At 39.1% G+C, this 21,042-nt stretch overlaps 1 protein-coding gene across 5 annotated transcripts in view; it reads left to right on the forward strand.

Annotated features, from left to right (window-relative positions):
- SRPK2 (SRSF protein kinase 2) overlaps positions 1–21,042 on the forward strand; it is a 148,960-nt gene that overhangs the window by 117,648 nt on the left and 10,270 nt on the right. For all 5 annotated transcript variants that reach the window (XM_061366309.1, XM_061366312.1, XM_061366313.1 and 2 more), the window contains 6 exons: positions 15–180; positions 2,278–2,303; positions 4,102–4,348; positions 5,818–6,306; positions 11,072–11,172; positions 11,273–11,380. In XM_061366309.1, coding sequence (XP_061222293.1) covers positions 15–180; positions 2,278–2,303; positions 4,102–4,348; positions 5,818–6,306; positions 11,072–11,172; positions 11,273–11,380 — 1,137 coding nt within the window. The remainder of the gene's footprint in view (positions 1–14; positions 181–2,277; positions 2,304–4,101; positions 4,349–5,817; positions 6,307–11,071; positions 11,173–11,272; positions 11,381–21,042) is intronic.

Raw genomic sequence — 21,042 nt, forward strand, 5'->3', positions numbered from 1 at the left:
CCTTTTGTAATTAGGTACTTCAAGGTCTAGATTATCTACACAGCAAGTGCAAGATCATTCATACGGATATAAAGCCAGAAAACATTTTGATGTGCGTGGATGATGCCTATGTTCGTAGAATGGCTGCTGAAGCTACCGAGTGGCAGAAAGCTGGTGCTCCTCCCCCCTCGGGCTCAGCAGGTATGATAGCATATTGAAATGCAGTGTAGTAAAGTTCCATCAATATATTAATGCTAACGATATTATGTTTAATCAAAATTAACATTTTAAATAATTGCATATGAAAAATGCATGTCTACTTAATTCTCATTTATGCTCTGGAAACTGTCCAGAGCATTTGACTGAGGGAAATGTTTTCTACTCAGTTTTGCACATTCAGGTTTACAGGGTCTCCAGATGCAGAAAAAGATTTATTGATGTAAACATACTCTCCTCCACAAGCATTAATAGCTGGGGTTTAGCCACACTGAGCCTTAGATTTCTAATACTGACAATAATCTTACCTAAATTATGTGTCTGGTTCTATTACAAGTTCATCAGCATCCTTGTGAAATAATCTGCCTTTTTGTCAGTTATAACTTGTTAGACTGCGGTGAAAACTCTTAAGAGTCCATAGTTCATAGTTTTTCACCCTTAAAAATAGGATTTATTGTACCTAACTGAATTCCTGATAAGCCCTGCTCCCTAGCACTGTATATGAAACGTCTTACGCTGGACTGGCCAGGAGTATAGAAAAGAATTGTATATTATGCTTAGCTAGGAGAAACCAAGGTAAAGAAGTTCTCAGCCATCAGTGAAGAGAAACAAAGAGGAAGGGTGGCTTTTCTAGTGATCTTCAGTACCATGGTTGCTTTTTATTTACCAGTCAAGCCCATCAGTTACAGGCAGTAGAGAAATAATAGCATTTAAATACCATTGTAATAATGTCAGAAAATATATCACAGATTAAGGTCTCAGAGGTACAATAAAAATATCTGCTGTAACAAATACTGTGGTCAAAATCCATAAATATTTCACAGGATTCTGTATGTTAAGATGCAAAAGTCTTATAAATCATGAATATATTGTATTGAATTTTACATAATGTGTAATCACATAGTTAAAAACTGTAAGTTATTTGTGTGGGAAGTAACTTGATTTTGTTCATGCAGCCTATATGGTGCTTCTTGACATTAAAATAAGTATTATTTTAAGGAATGTATTGATGGAGTTCATATCACACTTTGTTCTTAGCAAATTGTAATTGAATCTGTGGCCTTCCACACAGGAGCTGAACATGTGTTTTCTTTACAGCATTTCAAGAATAGTTTCTGCATAATTTCCCTTTTTAGATCAGAGCTGGTAATCAAGAATGTTTTTGAATGCCTTGCCCTCTCAGGAGGCATACAAGCAGTTTTTTCCCCTGAACTTAGCAGCAGAAGCTGAAGCCATAGGAGAGCTCTGAAGTCTCAACTGTCTCCACTTTTTATTTTGCATTTGTTAATTGCCATATGCTTTCGTGTCTGAAGAAGTTCATGAGCTGTTCTCCTCCCCCGTTCAGTTCCTCTTTCTCACTTCCACTTTGCCTCTGTCTCCCACATTTGGTTATTTCTATTGGGCTTGCTATTTGGGGGGGGGGGGGGGGTTGGGGGGGTGTTAGGGGATGTTGTGTGACTTGTATTGCTGTTCTGTGCATTTTTTCAGTTAGTACAATAATCTCATCAGACCTAGTCAGTGACTGAATCCTTCTGAGAGATGCTTAGGAAGAAGTCCATACTGGACATTTTTTTTCTGTGGTGGTGTGTTTTCTGCCAGAGGCACTTCTTCATGACTCCAGTCCTGGCAATCAAGCTCCCTTGTTTCAGGGTGAAGGAAACATGAATATTTGACTTTTCTGCTGAGTGCAATACAGTAGTTGTCTTTGTTGCTGTTCCCTGAACTATCTAAAATCTGCCTATATCTGTTCAGTCAGCTGACTACATACAGTTAATATGTGAGAACTCTGCAGTCATTTAATGTTTTCTGTCCACTTCTCACTGATTCACACTTTCCTTTCTAACTTTTAACTCTCCACCAACCATAACAGTGAAATTGATGCTAACTCCTTCCAATTCCGGATGCTCCAATGGAGACATCAAATGATTTCAGGCAGCAGGTATTTGTAAAGAGCAAAATTATGACTTAAAAAAAAAAAATCACTGCCATATGTTTATTTAAGGCTATTTTTACACAATTTCTACGACTTTCTGCCTTTTTAGAGTTGGTTTTGTAAAAACAATTTTCTTCTTTTCTTTTTAGTGAGTACAGCTCCACAACAAAAGCCTGTAAGTATAGTTACATAATTCAAATTAACTTTATTTTCTGTGTTTAGTTGCTATTAGACTGTTGGTAGTCTCTACCCTTTTTGCAAGCTTCCTTTGACTAAAGCTTTTGTCTTTCAAAGAATACTTTTCTTTTAATGTCTTTGGCCTTACCAGCTTTATGTACAGTATTTCTCTGATGGAAACTCTGATAGACTTACAATTCTAAAGCTATGTCAGAGACAGTTAAGCATTGCCATTTCATCTCTCGAGGAATAATCCATTCTGTTCAGATCCTGACAAAACTGGGTGCACACACTAAATACCATGCATTGCAGATAGCTTAAGGACTTCAAAGCCTTAATAAAAAAGGCCTTAAAGGAGAAGGGGTTTTATGAGACTTAGAAGATCTTTTTGCCATGTACATACAGCAACCATTGAAACATAGAATCATAGAATAGTTAGGGTTGGAAAGGACCTTAAGATCAAGTTCCAACCCCCCTGCCATGGGGGGGAAACCTCGCTCTAAACCATATTACCCAAGGCCTCGTCCAACCTGGCCTTGAACACTGCCAGGGATGGAGCATTCACAACCTCCCTGGGCAACCCATTCCAGTGCCTCACCACCCTAACAGGAAAGAATTTCCTCCTTATATCCAATCTAAACTTCCCCTGTTTAAGTTTTAACCCATTACCCCTTGTCCTATCACTACAGTCCCTAAGAAGAGTCCATCCCCAGCATCCCTATATGCCCCCTTCAGATACTGGAAGGCTGCTATGAGGTCTCCACACAGCCTTCGTACAGAATGTATGTGGTCATACAACATGGGTGAAAAATAGTAGGATTGTCAAATTAACTGATCTGTTCTAACTGTCCTGTAGCTTCTTTTGAAGATAACAGGATTTACAGGTAAACCTTTGAGAAAACAGTATTTTTCTTTGTTCCTTGTACTTTTTTATTATATTAGGATTTCTTGCGGTGATACATAAACAATGAATGAAAACTGGATAGATCTCATCTATGAATTAGTAAAAATAGAAGTCAGAATTCAGTTACAATATCAGAAAGTGTTTCAGTCCTAGCTCAGATGTGTTAGATTTTCTTCTGCTTGTTACTGTACCTGAGTTTTTCAATCCATATGTTATATAAAATGTGAAACTTTTCATAATAGCCATCTGTTGTTTGTGATTCACATGTTTTGGGCCAGAAGTGAATAATAAAAATGCTTTCCTTTCACAGGGAAGTAGCTGAACAACACAGGATTTATTTAAAATCCTTTACCATTTTCAGTCTCTAGTTTTCTTGTGTCATTTTTCTCAGCATACTTTTCCTAGTAATTTCCTTCATTGTTCAGAGAGAAATCATGCATGAAATTTATATTGCCTAATTAGGTATGATACCAGACTATCTTCCACATGTAACATCAACAGTTAATCTGGATTGGAGTTGAACATTACTGTGCCTAGTTGAGATTATATGATCATAGGAAATTCACTATGGTATTTTAGATATATTTTGCTCTTGTATCTAATAAACAGCCACATAAAACAATGTATAACTATGTAACATTTCAGTAGCTTTTTTGTCTCATATAACCCTACATCATTTTCTATTTGAAATAAAATGGGAAAAACTGTATTTACTTATTAATAATTGCCATTATTAATAATAAAGATATGTACTGTATTAATTGCTTATGCTAATATAAGAAAATAATTAACAATCATTAAAAGTAATCATACTGCAAGTGAATTTGCTGTGAGATGCCTTGAGAATAATCGTTTAGGTTTTTTGTTAGTTTGCTTTCTTTTAATATTTCAGATTGGAAAAATATCCAAAAACAAAAAGAAAAAGCTGAAGAAAAAACAGAAGAGGCAAGCTGAGCTATTGGAGAAACGCCTGCAGGAAATAGAAGAACTAGAGCGAGAAGCTGAAAGGAAAAAAATAGAAGAAAATGTAACCTCATCTGTACCATCAAATGAACAAGAAGATGAGTACCACCCAGAGGTGAAACTAAAAACAGCCGATATAGAAGAGGTAGTAGATGAAGAACCTGGAAATGATGATGGTTAGCATTACCTGCTTTTATTTACCCTGAATTTACTGTTTCATAGTAAGTGCAGCATTGCATCTGGTGCACTGAACAAAATCTGTGAACTGTCCTAAATCATAAAGTTTCATTGTCTCCTGTAGGTAAAATCGGAACTAGAAAGTCTAAAAAGCAGGAGTCAAACCTACTGTAGAGGTGAAGAAAAACATCAATAGCAGTCTTGCTGTCAAATCCCACAGAAGAGCACACAGCCAATTCATAGAACAGCCAGTTGTCATGCCACATTAGGTAGCGTGACAGAGTTTCCTAATGAGATAAAAGAAAAACAGCATGAATTTGTATTTTTTAACTTCAGTGTAGTTAAGTCATGTTTCTTTCCCCTTGTTACAGTGTTTGTTGTAATGATCTTTCCTGTTAGGGTGGTGAGGCACTGGAACAGGTTGCCCAGGGAGGTTGTGAATGCTCCATCCCTGGCAGTGTTCAAGGCCAGGTTGGACGAGGCCTTGGGTGGTATGGTTTAGAGCGAGGTGTCCCTGCCCATGGCAGGGGGGTTGGAACTTGATGATCTTAAGGTCCTTTCCAATCCTAACTATTCTATGATTCTGTTCTATGATTCTATGATCTGTCAGGTAGTAATAACTGCAGCTTCTTCAATAAAATTGGTAAGATGCCTTATTAAAATTCTTGTTTAGTCCCAGTGATTTGGAGTGTAATTGTTATGGTCCAGCTCCATTCTGGCTTCCCAGGCTTTCTCATCAACTCTTGCTCGTTCTGTGGAAGTGTAACTGCTGAGACTTGTCTTCTGGTTTGGTTTAGTTTTGTTCTGCACTTACAGTGAATTTTCCTACTTATGTCATGACTCCCGGTTTGACACAGTTTGAGTTACAGATTTTTAAAGGTTGCTTTCAAGACCTCATGCATCTTCTCTCCCTGGTGCCAGGAGGATGGTGTCAGACTCTTTTTGGTGGTGCCCAGAGGCAGGATGAGGAGCAGTGGTCGTAAACTAAAACACAAGAAGTTTCACCTCAGCATGAGGAAGAACTTCTTTATTTTGAGGGTGGCAGAGCACTGGGAAGGGCTGCCCAGAGGGGTTGTGGGGTCCCCTTCTCTGGAGACATTCAAAATTCACCTGGATGCAATCCTGTGTAACCTGCTCTAGGTTTCCGTGCCTTGGCAAGGGGGTTGGGCTGGATGATATCCAGAAGTCCCTTCCAACCCTAACGGTTCTGTGATTCTGTGATAACATTGTAATCTTCTGAACCTCTCCCTGTTGTTTTTTTTTTTCCCAACAGCCTTATTAATTAGTTCTTTCTTTTGCCTTCAGTTTAGACTTCAAGGTCTTTGCATATTTCATTGATACTTAGAGTTTCCTTCTGTGATGTCAGAAGTCTCATAGTTATTGAAGAGTTAAAAATGTTGAATGCCTAATTTCAAAATGTCGTATTATTGATGTATGATCTGATGTGTTGCTCACTGAAATTTTTCAGGTGAAGCAGATGATCAGGATGAAAAAGAAGACACAGAGAAAGAAAACACTGAGAAAGATGATGACGTTGAGCAGGAACTTGTCAACACTGACCCTACAGACCCTACGTGGATAGAATCCCCCAAAACAAATGGCCATATTGTGAATGGCCCATTCCTATTGGAACAACAGATTGAAGATGAAGACGAGGAAGAGGAAGAATGTCCAAATGCAGAGGAGTATAATCTTGATGAGCCAAATGCAAAAAGCGATTACTCTTATAGCAGCTCCTATGAACAGTTTAATGGTGAATTGCCAAATGGACGTCATAAAATTCCTGAGTCACAGTTCTCTGAATTTTCAGCTTCAGTGTTCTCTGGGGCTCTAGAGTCTGTAGCCTGTGGTTCTGCTGTTTCTGAAGGATCAACTGTAACCGAAAGAGAGGAGAGCAGCCCATCTCATGACAGGAGTAGAACAGTTTCAGCTTCAAGCACTGGGGATTTGCCAAAAAGTAAGTATTCCTCATAGTAGCATACAGCATCCTTGAAGTTTCTTGCAGCCATAGGTGGTGTCTTATGTAGAACGAGTAGTGGGGCTAAACCTTATGTATATGTTTTATCTATTTTCAGTGACACATATATGCAGATTTTACTTTTGTTTTGGAGTTTTTTGGTGAAACTTTCAGTAACACAAAGGGACCTTTTGATGCCAGCAGACAAATCTTCTATCACACCATGTTTCTGGCTTGGAACACCAGGTCTAGCACTTCTCAGTGATGGTGCCATTTATCTATCTACAGGTTAAGTTTTAAATGCTCTTAGTTTCTGGGTTGGTGCTGACCCTGCTAAGTCTTGGCCTGCTTTTGTGCTTGTGTCTGGAAAGTGCCCACTGGAAAAGGTTATTCCAGTGTGCCAGCATCTGAGTCAGAAAAATCTGCGCAGACTGCCCCCACATGCTCTCTTCCTTAGGTGCTCCCAAACCTAAGGAGGAGGTGGGGTACAGGGTCAGATTTACCGTCGCTAGGGTTGTGTTAGAGCTGCAGCCCACTGCCGAGAACCCTTTTTTCATTGCTATCATCTTGTTGGTTTTATCTGCACTGAACATTTTGCTCATTGAATCATACAATTCTCAATTATTATTTTACATTTAGTGTTTCATCTTAGAGCACCTTTGGCAGAGCAGATATCTAGAAAGTAAGAGAGGGATTTTCAGTTACTTTAGTCCCAAAGCATTCTGGTGAATTTTGACCTCCTAGGACCAGGTTTAAAGAAAAGCAAGTGCATTGATTTTGTATGGCTTTTAGAAATAGAGGGGGGGAAACACACTTTGAGTTGGTGGAAGACTTGTGTCTAGTAACATGGGTGTGTATTACATTAAAAAAAATGGCAAGTAAGTGGAATAGAAAGACAATGGTTAGGTTAAGAAATAAATGTAACAGTCTTGTTAAAGACAGTAGCTTAGCTAAGCTTACTTTAAGTAAATTGGATGATTTTTCTTGCATTCAAAAATGGGAGTTCAATAGATGCACTTGGAAGACAATGCAAAAGCATTCTTGTTAAATTCAGACAAATCTACTGTCTTAAAAGAGGAAAACCAAACGGATTTTTTTTTTTTTTTTTTTAACTTTTTTCTGTGCTAGAACTTGTTTTTATGGGTGTGAGATAAGTTATTGTAGGTTAAATATTCACATTGACAGGTCAGTCTTCACAGCAAAGAGGAAAGGAAGTTTGTGATTGCAGGTGGGAATTCTTCTAGAAGGTGGCCATGAGATCATGTAACCTGACTTCCTTTTATAACGAGCCAGTAATACACCAACTATTAAGTCCAGTAACCTTTGTGTTCAGCTTAAAACACATTTTCCAAAAAGACAACCGCTCTTGATTTGGACAAATTAAATAGTTAAAGAACAAGGTGTGGTTGAAGTGTGTTCCACTGGTCAGTACTCAGAATTGTTTCAGAAGAATCATTGCAGGTTTGGATTTGCCTGGCTACAGCTTCTAGCTATAAATACTTGTTATGTCTTTCTTCAGTCACATGAAAAAATTCTGTCGTGTGCTGTGTTTTCATTCATTGATGGTTCATTTCTAACACTTCCGCTCTTAATCTTTTATTAAACTCAACAAGTCTTTGTCTTTGCAAGGCATGTTGCTAACCCTCAACTCATTATAGCTTTTGTGTATTCATCATGGTTTTGGACACTTAAATTTTGGCCACCAGAACTGCTCCAATCCAAAACTTTTGCCTGTAAGTCCTGTTTACTGAAGACATGAAAGGTGGTATCTTGGTGTCATTGCAAAGAGCTGGATTTTTGCCATTGAATTATGTAGCTGCAGGATATTACACATAGATTTTATTTATAGCACCAGTGGCTAAATGATAAATTCATGGGTTTCAACTTTAATCAAATACTGAGAGACTAGATCTGTAAGCGGACAGAAGAAAATGAGATAGCTTAGGGAGAAGATCACTAAGCCTGCCATCAACATTGTCCCCAGATGAAGTTACTAAATATAAATAGAGATGTGTTGAAAAGTACAGTCAGTGTATTTCTTGGTTTGACTTTAGAAGAGCAGTTCACACAGCTGTTACAGAGTCTGACAGGTAAGGTAATCTGCAGGTAGGCAAGAAATGTGAAGTAAAATACAACTGAGCAGAGCTGTGTTTCTGGAAAATGTCAAGTTCCAGGCAAGTATGTCTTCCAGTCCATCTCCTTAAACTCAGTAGTCCCTGAAATGATGCACAAGAGGTTCCTAGGTGCCTGGTAGCCTCTTCCCTGTGCTGCTGGCAGTATTTATAGGCAGAAAGCCTCTACTGCTCTTTTCCTGGTGTGATGTGTAAAATCATCATGCCTCCAGGGAGTAAAGCTGGATTTGTCATCATGGAAGCAATGTATCTCCATAGCTGGAGAGACAAACCTACTTAATTCCTCCGTGATGTTATCTCATCAGCAGCATCTTACAGACCTTTTATGCAAAGAAGGAAGATTAAATTTAGCCATAGCTGAATTTACTTCTTCCACAGAAAGAGGAAAAGCTAAATGTTGTTAATATTAATGGCATCAATAATAATGGTGAGTTAAACAGTAATAAAACAGATAAGAGTATTTCAAAAGAAGAAAGATAAAAGTTGCAGCCTATTCAATGCTTTTAAATGCTGTTACTTTTTTTCCTATAACTTTAATGCCCTTTTCTAGTATAGAAGTGGACTGTATTTGTTCCTCTCTGTCTAGGCATTGCTGTACATTATAAAGTAACATGATCTCTTTATTTTTTTGGAGATACTTGCCTCATTCAGTGCACAGACCAATTTGTGTTCAGTGGATGAGCAGCTCTTAAGTTCTTACCTTTTTCAAGTTTTCACTGTGTGACCAAATGCCCTTAAAATAGATCTGTTAATTTCCTCATGACTCTCCTCCTCATTCCAGTGTTTAAATGTTTACTAAGTATACTATCGTGCTGAGACTGTGAGGAGGTGATGTTTCTCAGTTTTGGAGAACTAGGACACACATAACTGAAAACCAGAAATGCTTACTGATTTTGTGCTCAGGTTGAGCTCCTTTGGATGCTTTTTTTGAGAGTACTTACTAAAAAGTGTGCTCCTCTTGACTTCACTTTCAGTTGTGAATGATCCACGTTTGTCAGATATAGAATCCAAGGTCACATTCATCTCTCAGAAAATAAGAGACATAAACTTAATGAGCTCCTGAGAAAAACACAAAAGTGTAGGCATTTGCCTGTTACCTTGTCAGGTCCCTCTGCTAGAAGAAGGTTGAAGAAAGCTATTTTCTAATGTACTCAGATGTCTTAGTGACGAGTTCTCCACCCCTTCATTCCACTTTATTTACTGCAGTCCTTCACCTTCAGAAATATGTGTGGGAAGGATTTATCTAGCACTTTTTTATTTTTGTCAGGGCTGGTGAGCTGAGATAGGTCCTGGTATTTCTTGAATAATACATGTGATTGTGTTTAGAAAAATTAGACTCTATTAAGCAGCATGCTTGTGAGGGAAGATTTTAATATTAAGATTACTTAAGACTAACCATCTTTTAAGTACTGAACCTTGGCTTTATTCTCTCAGTGTGTTTTGCTTTTATGCCCTATAGTCATGAGGTTTTTTTGAACTCAAGTCTTGGACTCTGTTGCAGCTTTTTTAGAAGGCTCTTGTTGAGGTCACTTCCACTTCTGTCTTCTGCTGTTCAGTCCCGTCTTGTCTTTCCTTCTTTCCCTTGGTGGATCCTGCCAGTTTCTTTTCTGGTTGGCCAGTGCCCTGATGGCTCAGTCACCCTTGCTGTCCCAGCAGTTGAAGATCCTAATTTCAGTCATTCCTGACTCATCGTTAGACATGCTGTATTTTTTCTTTGCCCTATGTCTGCTGTACTTTCCTCTTCCAATGTTTGTGGTAGTTTCACAGATCATTATATCCCATTTGGAGTCCCAGTGCCTTTTGGATCTAGTACCTCTTTCTTGTCTTATCAGCAGTTTCCAATTTGATCTTCGTAGCTTTGGGACAAGTAAGCTGAGATCAGTCCTCTCCTGCTATGTGATCTGTGATACCTGTTTCTATCATTCACATTCAAGTCCATCTGCTTTCTTTCCAATTCAGTTTGGGAGCTGGCGGGTGGTATGTCAAATAAAAAAGCAAAGCAGCGGTCCTCCACTGTCCTGTGTTAGGATCATCAGTGTCCCAAGAGCCTCTAAAGGTGGCAGGATTAATGACATTAAAGTTATGCCTTTATAGTTGGATCATGCTCTACGCAAATCAGGACCTTCAGAGAATTTTGATTCAACACTGAGTTGTCTGTGAAATGGGTGACAATCTTCCAGGCTCTCAAGTAAGCCAGATTTTGATGATTTCTTCCCCTTGAGACAGATTTTTTAAACAAGAAAAAATCTAGCTGTATTTTGTTTAGCTTAACCAGAAATGGAAGTGCAGGATTTTATTTTTTCAACCAAACTGTTCTAAGAACAACTTTTTCTTGTGGACTTCTTGGAGTTTAACATTTTCTGCCCTAATCTGTTCTTGGAAACATATGGACTCTTTCTGCTTAGAGCTCTTCCGGATATTCTAATTACAGTCTTTTGGCAGTTAATGCAAAAATTTGCAGTTGGAATGTGTAAGGATATTTAGAAATCAAGGTAAGAAATCCTGTTTATGTTGCTTTAATTTCTTGTAACATTCAGCAAATGATTTTGATGTCTTCCATGAATTACAAAACTGGATAAAGTGTCAAGGCAAAACTGCTTAGAGGTAACTGTTCTGCATTTTGCTTGTGTTAGCAAAAACTCGTGCTGCTGACTTACTGGTGAATCCACTGGACCCAAGAAATGCAGATAAAATTAGAGTTAAAATTGCTGACCTGGGGAATGCCTGCTGGGTGGTAAGTATCACTGCATCATTTTTGCTCTTTAGCCTTCAGTGTTTAGAACAGGCCTTTATATTGTTGTATTTTCCCATTAATGTGATTGTTTCTTTTTTAGCATAAACACTTCACAGAAGACATCCAGACAAGACAATATAGATCCATAGAGGTTTTAATAGGAGCAGGTTACAGTACACCTGCTGATATCTGGAGTACAGCATGTATGGTAAGAACAATACAATGTGTATTTTATAAGAATAAACCTGAGAAACCTGATGTGGATGGTTTTGACACAAATACATTATCATAAATAATATCATATCCGATAGCTAATGATGACTTTTCCCCTTCTATTTCACTTTCTGCAGTATTCTTAACCAATTTTCATTTTCATTTGATGCATTTTAAACTTGCAGTCAAAACCATGCAAGTTTATGGGGAAATTCATGTGTATCTTAAATTACGAAGTCGAACCTAAATAGTACAACTGCATGTTCCCTTTCTATCTTAGAATCTATACAACTGTTTGCTGTGTTTCCATTCCTTTTCCTTGCATAAAGTAGCAAAACAGTGAAATACTTAAAATTCTTGCCAAGTGCAATGCAAATATTCATCAGATTAGGCTTGCAAATCACAGCTTTAGGTTCTAAACTTCAAAGAGAAGGATTTAGCTTATTAGTAAAATACGTGGTAACATTCTGTAGAATTAGTTTTAACACAGTTAAACTGAAAGGATACATTTTTGAATTCTTTAAGAACAGAAAAAGTATAAAGTTCATTATTCAACTTTCTGAAATAATTCTGTTTGTAATACCTCTTTGAGGACAAATAAGCTACATGCATCTTCTCATTAAAGATAGTTTTGAAAATACATTTAGAAGTATCTTTGTCTATTTTAAAGGTGAAAACTTATTCAAATCTTTGTATTTTACAAATACATGTCTGCAAAGAGTAAGTGTGTGAGGAGGAGGAGAGGACTCAAATACTAGACACAGTTTGCAGGCGTGGGTGATGAGAAGAATTGCAAAGCTCAGAGGGAGAGGAGGAGGATTGAAAGGAACATAAAATCCTACAGATATTATAAGCTCAGCAAGCCATGTACTGAAAGTAACTAACCCGTAAGTAAAATTGCAGATATGTCTTCTCTGGAGTTTAATACTAGCTTTTACTTTAATATACAGAAAAGAACATCCATTTCCAAAATTAAGCTTTCATTTGGGGCAAACTGTAGTATTTTTCCATTACATTGAAAACAAAGCATAGAAAATATTTCACAGTTTTGATCCTTAATTTTTTGAATGATTCTTCTCTTAACTAACTGCAGAATTATTATTGGAGACATCATGTTCCTTTTACCTGGTATTTTACAAAGCTCAGTTGAACTTGATACATTTTTATGGTATTTAATATGTCAGATTCATCTTTCTTTAAGGTTGTACCTACCCTGTGCTAATTTTATATGCAGTCATGTAGCTAAAGCCACATTAAAAAGGCTGAAGTCTGTCTAAGGTTGTGTTTAAAGAAAGTGGGACACTTAGTAGCAACATCAGACCTAGGAAATGTAGTATTCTTACAGTACTTGGGGTCATCCATCCCCTTACACTGCAGTTCTTTTTCCACATTATATAAGCATTCCTCACGAGAGTCCTTTAAACTCCATGAGCATCTATCTCTGCCACTGGGGGTATCTTAATTCTGATTCACAGGTATTTATGAAATTGCTATATTTTAATGAGAAAATTATACTTCCGCTTCTTTGTTACATAAGCTTTAACAGGAGTAAAACATTTGAGGTATAAATACTGGAAATCTATTTTCTGCCACAGACTTCGGTCTTTTGCTCATAGAAAATGCTGTAGAAATTTTATAATCTTCACAGCACTGACATAGAATCATTCAGTTGTCATCATTGTAATAGTTATGTTAAAAAAAAATAGAGATCAGTTTCTCAAGCTCATCCCCAAAACTCGTAATTTCAAAACCCCTCAGGATTTGCTTTTATTCCAGTGTGCTTGAGAAAATGGGTCAGTGAACTGTTACTGCTAATCCTGTATCAGATGGAAAACAGCTCTGAGGTAGGGATTGACTTGATGATCTTAAGAGCTGTTTCTGCAGAAGACTTGTAACAAAGATTAACAGCCAGGGAAACATTCCTGATGTGGAATTTCAAACTCCCAATTAACTTAATGCTGTCTTCGGAAATTACAATGTTATTCTCTCCAATCCCTAAAGCATCCAAGAACTGTGAAGTACCAAAGTGATTTAATGCCATTGTAGTCCCACTTGCTTTCTCAAGTTTGGATTCCTTGTTGTACCTGAATGTGGTTCAGAAAGTGTCCTTCTAGGTTATCTTGCTCTTGTTTCATATTTAATCCACTTTATCCCATAATATTAACTGGTAGATGTGTTTTCAAAGGATTGTCTACTGGAGCAGGAGCTGAAGGGGCGGTTTATTTTCAGCCAAAGCAGAGGTCAGATTACTGTTGACCATGTTGTCCAAGTCTCTCAAGGGAGAGCAGGGAGACCTTTTTGTCATGTTGCTTTGTTCGTACAGTAAGTCCATAGTCATTAAGGACATTTTTGGAAGCAGTAATATGTAAAATGAATGGTCCAGCAGTACTGCTGTGACTTTTCTTGGCGAGTTTACATCTTTCCGTACTTTGCCCATGTGACAATACCAAGCACACATAAGGGGGTGTCCTACTAGCTGATGATTGCATGTGGCATTTATAATTTTCTCCTTTTTAATTGAAAAATAAAGGGGAGAAAAAGGAAAGTCTGTAATTTAGTAGCTCTGTATTACTAAGTGATCTAAAGTTGAGGTTGTATTCAGGATAGGTAAGTAATGGCTCTGCTCAGATCCACCTGTCAAATACTACCTTTATGAACAGATAAGCAAGGTGCCATGTGGCTTTGCAGTGGGAGCCGTGTCACATAGTTACAGATCCTGACCTTCATTCTGATCGTGATTTTGACCCTAGGTGAGCTTTCTTGTCTCAGTTTCTTTACTGAATGATAAGGCACAGACTGTAACTAATGCGAATGATGTGAATTAATATGAATGAAAAGTGTAATAAAGTAGTATCAAAGCGAAGATGAGATGTTATGCTTTGAAAACTAAGTCACTGAGCTAATTCTCTGCATCTGCAGTGAAAGAGGGTTCAAAATATTTTGACCTCACTTGTGTGCAAATACATCTTGTAGTGCTTTGTGTATCCACAATCTTAAAATCTGAGGTTTATGACCAGTATTCTGAGAGGCTGATCCAGGTGTGCTCCTCACTTCTCCATCTGTGTAGCTCTTGCTGACAGATGTGATGCTTCAGAGTGATGGTTGGGTTCTCCAGCTTAGTGGGTGATATTTTTTTCACACCGTGGCTGCCAAACTCTTCTGAAAGGGTTTGCTCAGAAGTAGTCCAGAGCACTGCTTACTAGTAAAGAGCACACATGAAGACTGCTTAGCTTGCAAAATTGAAGAGATTCTCCATGTGCTTTATATCCACTACTGTGTCAGATTCTAGATCATGTCTCCATTAAAAAAAAATACAGTGAACACCAGGCCATTCTTTGAAATAATTTAGGATCCGTAGGGTTTCTGTGAGAGAGGTTTATGTGTACATAAACCACATCAGTCTTTCCATGTCTCCTGGATTTTATGATGGACCACTTGGAATGCTTGGGACCAGGAGTCACTTGGGATCTTAACTTGGTCTTGTGCTTAGTGGATCTCTGAGCCTAGGTTTTTCACTGCCTTTTGCTTACTGATGAAATAATCTTGCTCGCTGGGAATAGCATTGGCAGACAGAGAGTATCAGAGCTACTGGGTTGGACTTGATGATCTTAAAGATCTTTTCCAGCAAAGGTGATTCTGTAATTCTATGATTCTTGTGTTGGCTTGGGTTTATGGCCAATACTTATGGCTTGTGTTAAATCAAGCACAGAGGTTATCTTTTCTCACAGCAGCAGCAGACTCTCTTTTCTTCTTCATGCCATTTGCCTCATCAGTTTTACTGCATCTTCAGTAATAAGGATGAAGATGGTGACGATGATGTTTTTAAACAAAAACCTCTGATAATGGTGCCTTGAGCGTGAAAAGCATCTGTGTTGATGTGTGCACAGCAACTTCCAGAATACCCCCCTTATGAATCTGGCTTTTAGGACATGGTATGTTGTGTCTACATGGACTGCTCTCCTCACCTGGGCTTCACTGACATGAGTTGGCTTCATGTAGCTATCAGCTCTATGGTTTTGGTGCATCTTGGAAAGAATACTCTGTTCTACTTGTATTGTCTTTAGTATGGGAGTAGCCAGAGATTCTGATTAGGAATACTTGTACTGGAAGTGTACATAAAGAGAGGCATGTAAGGACTCCAGCCATATCGCAGAAGAGAGAGGAGTAACTCAGTGGTAATAACTTTACAGTTCTTTTGGTGAGTAAGTAGCACTGTAAGCCAACAGCCTATGAGGTGGACCTTCTCATTTTAGATGATTTGGCGTGGCCTGGTTCAAACCTCTTTGTATCAGTTTTAAAGGATGAGAGTGAGTATCCTCAGGCCGGTACTGGTCCTCTGCTCAGGTGACCACAGTCTGAGAGTCTTTAAGAAAAAAAAGGCAGAGGAAAGAAGAGGATACTGCTTATCTGTGGAGTCTGATAGTCAGTGCATGTGTGGTGTGCTGTGGGGCTAATGGAAGGAGATAGATGCCAGTGGACTTCCCCTGACTACGATGGAGGACAGAGTTCACTTGTTCTGTGCTCAGCAAAGGATGCAGTGTAGTGAAAATTGCATTTTTTTCCCCAGCCTTTGGTGACTCAGTGTCTCAGTAATGGTGCTGTGTTTTGTTGGACATATCTTCAGTTTAGCTAAGGAAGTTGCACAGTGCCCTTTCTTTTTTTTCTTAACAATGTGGCCTATTTAGATGGGATATTCAGCTGTTCCCATGGGAAGCTAGATACTGGGAATCTCTCTTCATATTTATGAAATTCTAGATAATTCTATGTTCCCTTGCTGTATTAAACCCTACTTTAATTCTGCCAACATGGAGGTGCATCTCATGTTTTCATCCCAAACAAGGAACAGATTTGGAGCCAGCAGTGCCTTTGGTAGGATTGAAACTACCCTTGATCGTTTAATTTTATCAGGCTGATTTTCCATATTGGCAGTATTGAAGGGGCTACTTTCTGTGGAGCAGAAACTGAACAGGCACTGCATGATTATTTAGCATTTCCTAAATCTCAAACCCATGGAGCACAGTACTCAACTGCTGGTGCCAGAAAATCCTGGCAAGATGAGGGAGTTAGTACTGGCAGAGGGCATCCCTTTGTATTGCTCCTGGAAATGACTGCAATCACCATGATTCCACTGCTTTTCCTTGTTTATGCTCTTTGGATTGGAGACAGGAAAAGCCCCTGAAATGATGAGTCAAATCACCTGACTTTTTTTATTCACTATATACAGTCTTGTTTGAGCTGCAGGGAGGAGATAGCTATGTCACAAGCCATGACATCAGCAAGATTAGTTTATTACCACTTATCTGAGATGGTTTTTGTGGTGAGTTTTGGTTCTTTTTATAATACGAACTAGCAAACAGATCATAGGTGTAGATCAGAATGAGAAAATTATAATTCATGTTTTATCTACCCAAAGAGAGTACAGATTCTGAAAGAAAATACTATGGGGGTGAATGGAGAAGGGAGCAGGCAGACAAAACGAGGGAGATGCTACTACAAGGCAAGCAAGCCTACAGGGGTGTGTTTTATTATGAGCGTTTCTATTTATGTGAGAGAACTTGAAGGGACAGAATGAAAAATGAGCAGAATATAGTAATTTATGATGTTAGAATTAAACCTACATCCAAGTGTTTGTAGTTCAGGCCCCAGTTTACTTGTTACCGTGATGTCCTCTCATGTGAGGTGAAGAAGCAACTGTCCTTAACTACTCTTCCTGTGTGGTAAGCAGGGAAAAAATTACCATGTTTCTATGGGATCATGAGTATCATCATGTTCATATGTGCGAGTAGCACATACCAAAGGTGTGATGACAAGCCTCAGTGTGCACAGAAGCAGTATTTTGAGGAAAAATGGGAAATCATAAATCTGCTTGAGAGGAGTGAAAAGCTTCAAGTCCCCATGCACATATTTTTCAGTAGGCAGACTCAGTACAAAATGCTGTTATTAATCACTGTGCACCCTTCTTGAAGGTGGTGGGTGGACAACCTGAGACATTAAAAAGAAAATGATGAGTGTGGTGAGGCACAGTAACAGGTTTCCCAGAGAAGCTGTGGCTGCCCCATCCCTGGAAGTGTTCAAGGCCAGGTTGGATGGGCTTGGAGCAGCCTGGTCTAGCAGAAAGTGTCCTTGCCCGTGGCAGAAGGGTTGGAATTGAATGAGCTTTAAGGTCCTTTCCAGCCCAAACAATTCTGTGATTCTGTGATTTTTCCAAGGAAACTGACTCTCCAAAGCAGCCACTCAGTATGTGTATGATTCTGAGATCAGAGTACAGAAAATGATAGAAATCTGTTTCCTTTTCAAACATCCCATGCATGTCTCTGTTTTGGATATCTCACCCTTCTTACCAAGCACTAACCATGCAAAATGCCTTTTATATTCTTTCCATTGCGTGACTCTTCAGGGGGAGATGACCATGGGAGAACAAACTGTCAGCTGGTGTGTGTATCTCAGAAAGCTTTTTGCTCTTCTTTCATGGTCCCACTTACCTGTGGAAAAGCGTTCTTAAAACTAAGCCTGTTTTTAAAGCAGTTACAATCTTATTCACAGCTCTTCATTTTAGTGGGGGCAGAGAAGCTTGGGCCAGGAACAGGATCTCATCTCTCAAAATGATCACTCTGGCCTATAGCTTGTCCATTTTCAGCTGGGGCTTCGTAAGAGGAATTCAGGGAGGCCGATGCAGTCCAAGTGAATTGTTCTTCCATCCTCTCCCAGACAGCTTTCTCTAGGCATGCATCCATGTTCAATCACCAGATTGAGTACACAGCTGTCACACAGTGAGAATGTAGCTATTTCCAATTGTGTGATTAGACATGGATCTATAATATACAACACTGATGCCAACAGTTCAGTACTGTGGTACGTTTGTATACAGTCATGTGGCAGAAAAGGAATCATAGCCTCTCCAGAGCCTACAAAAGCAGAAATGTGACCATTTATACGAAAGGTTCCCCATCTGCAGATGGAGCAGTCTAGACTCTTTTTCTGCAATAACCTTAGGAAAGTGCTAAGTAGCAATTGCCAGCACAGTCAGTAGGATGGATGATTGCCTTGGGCTTTTGTGCCATATGTTGAGTGTGCTGTATCTCATTTGTTATCTCCATATAATAATTGAAATGCTGATTTCTGTTGAGGTAAATGTCAGCATTAAGTAAAAAAAGATCATGGTATTTCAAAGTCAGATTTCTGTCAAGAAACTAGTTTTTATAAATTAATTCATTCAAAGGGAAAGTAAATATGGTTCATCTGTACTTGTACCATCATAGAGATAACAGCCAAATTTAGGTGGAGAGAGAGCTCTAGTAGTCTATCTTCTGGTTGAACTAGGGTTAAAGTCGGTTAGATGAGGTTATTCAGAGCCTCAACCAGTTGAGGCTGTACATAGCTGATAGGATGGCATTTCCACAACCCGTCCCAATGCCCAGCCAATCTCGCTAAAGAATTTTCTTATCTGGTTGGAATTTCCCATCTTGCTGCTTGTGTCTGTTCTCTGTTGTCCTTTCATTGAGGAAAGCATACCTTGATCTCTGTTACTTCTTTTCTATCAGTGGAGTGCAGCAGCTGAATTCCCCCTGCTCCTCCCCTTCTCCAGCCTGACCACAGCCCACCCAGCCTCTTCTCCTGCTCAGCCCCTAACATCTTAGAGGACCTCCTTGGTCTTTCACCAGTTTGGCAGGGCCTCTCTCATATCGATGGCCCCAAACTGGTCACCACGGTCTGCAGGTGTAAATGTGAGTACTGAGGAGAGGGGAAGTCACTTTCCATTGAGGGCTGGTGACACACTTATATACATACTGCATTACCACAGGAGTGCACCGCTGACCTGTGCTCAACTTGGTGTCTGTCAGGGTCTCCACCTCCTGATTTTATCATTGTCAGTGTAGCAATTGGAGACTGGGTGTTTATGTATCTACAGTTGAGTGCAAAGTGTCCATAAATACTGACAAGTACTCAGAAGTCCAAAGCAGCAGTGCATCATCAAAACTGTAGTTCTGAGTACCAGCAGAGAGAGCTGCTTATGGTGGCACTGACTCAGTAACGGGACTGCATGTCTTTTATGGTGCACCACACCTTCGGGCATCAGCTTAAAGAGCAGAACAACTCTGATACAGTGAGGTTATGGCTATTGATGTGCTTATTAGTGCATTTTTAACACTGAGTCTTTTACCTTATGGTAAAAACCTAGGTCAAGGATTTATTATTTTTTAAATAAGGCCAAATTAATGTCATTTATCTTGCACTATGTAGCTAGTCCATCCTACAGATACCTAGGAACCTTTTATCTGGTTGCCACAAATGGACCTGTGAGACATCATCGTGTGTGAATGCTAAGAAGTATTATAACAGATACATATTGCAGCACCCAAAAGACAAGGCTGTCTCTGGGCTGTCCCTGTGTGCAGCAGTCCAGAGTTTCTTCATTCTCAGTGCAGAGTCCTTTAAGGAGAGTCAGGAAATTAGAAGTCTGAGACCCTGCCGCTCCAGTCCATGCTGGGCATGGAGTCAGGGCGATACAAAAAGAACAAAAGGAGCAGCATCATAATTTTGAAAAGCTTTAGTTTCTTGTCAACAAAAGGGTGGTATAAATATCCCAAATCTATGAGAGCTTGCAGCTCTGGTTATATACAAGCTGATGTAAAATTCAGTGTATCACAGCGGTATGCTTGCTTCTTGTACTTCTCACTGAACAGTTTTTAGTTTTTCCAATTGAATCTGCTTAGTCCCACACAGACATACGGAGCTATTAATACTTCATTTTTTTAGGACAGAAGCTGTATTCTTTTGGAGTCTTACCTTTGTGGCTAAATTCAACTGCATTTCCATTGTTCTCCAGGAATCTGGTTAAGTATCAGTGAGATTCGTAATGTCCTCAGAAATCAGCTCCAGCAGCATGTGTTCTCCTAGGAGCGTTGGTCTGTCTCTTCCAGTGAATACATTGGCGTGAGATACAGTGAGAGCACCTGGGGCTTCTCAGTCTCATCTCAGGAGAATAACAGTATTCTCCATGTTGTGTTTAGAGATCTCCACCAGTGATCTCTTCTGGCGACTTTAAAAATCTCTTCAGTTTAAATACCTGATGGTTTATGAAGTCCTTGAGGTTTTTCTCTTAAGTGTAAAATGAGAACTCTCGATCTGGAGCTAAGAGTAGAATAATAAAAAGTGAATGACCGTTTCTTAGTGATTTTAATTAAAGGCCCCATTCAGTGTTAACAAGGGGCATTCTTGCTTTCTTGGCTGCTCTGTGTGATTGCAGTGAATTGTTTTGGCTATAGCTCTCTTGGATGACACTGCAACTCACAGCTTGAGAAAGCCAAGTGCCCATAAATAGGCTAAATTTGCAGGTGATTTAACAACTCCAGATTAGGAATTGGAACAGAATTTCAGGAGATGAATATTTTGTAGTAAACGTCTTCATGGTGTGAAATCCCATCCTAGGACTGTGCCAGGAAGTTCTACCTGATTTTTGGAATGATTTTCTGGATCAGATGTTTTCCCTGGTCTTGGAGATGGAAAACAGTTTGATGTTTAAACCACCTGGAAAGAATTAGATTCCTGTGGCTGCTTGGGGTGATTGGTGATCTAGAGCAGAAGGAGAATAGTTTAACAAATTAGGCTGGATGATTCCATATTAGTGCACCAGTATGGGCTCTTACAGTTATTTCA

This window comes from Neopsephotus bourkii, unplaced genomic scaffold, assembly GCF_033783945.1.
Source record: "Neopsephotus bourkii isolate Nb327-2 ecotype Australia unplaced genomic scaffold, CSIRO-AGI_Nbou_v1 NB_1328, whole genome shotgun sequence".
Lineage (NCBI taxonomy): Eukaryota > Metazoa > Chordata > Aves > Psittaciformes > Psittacidae > Neopsephotus > Neopsephotus bourkii.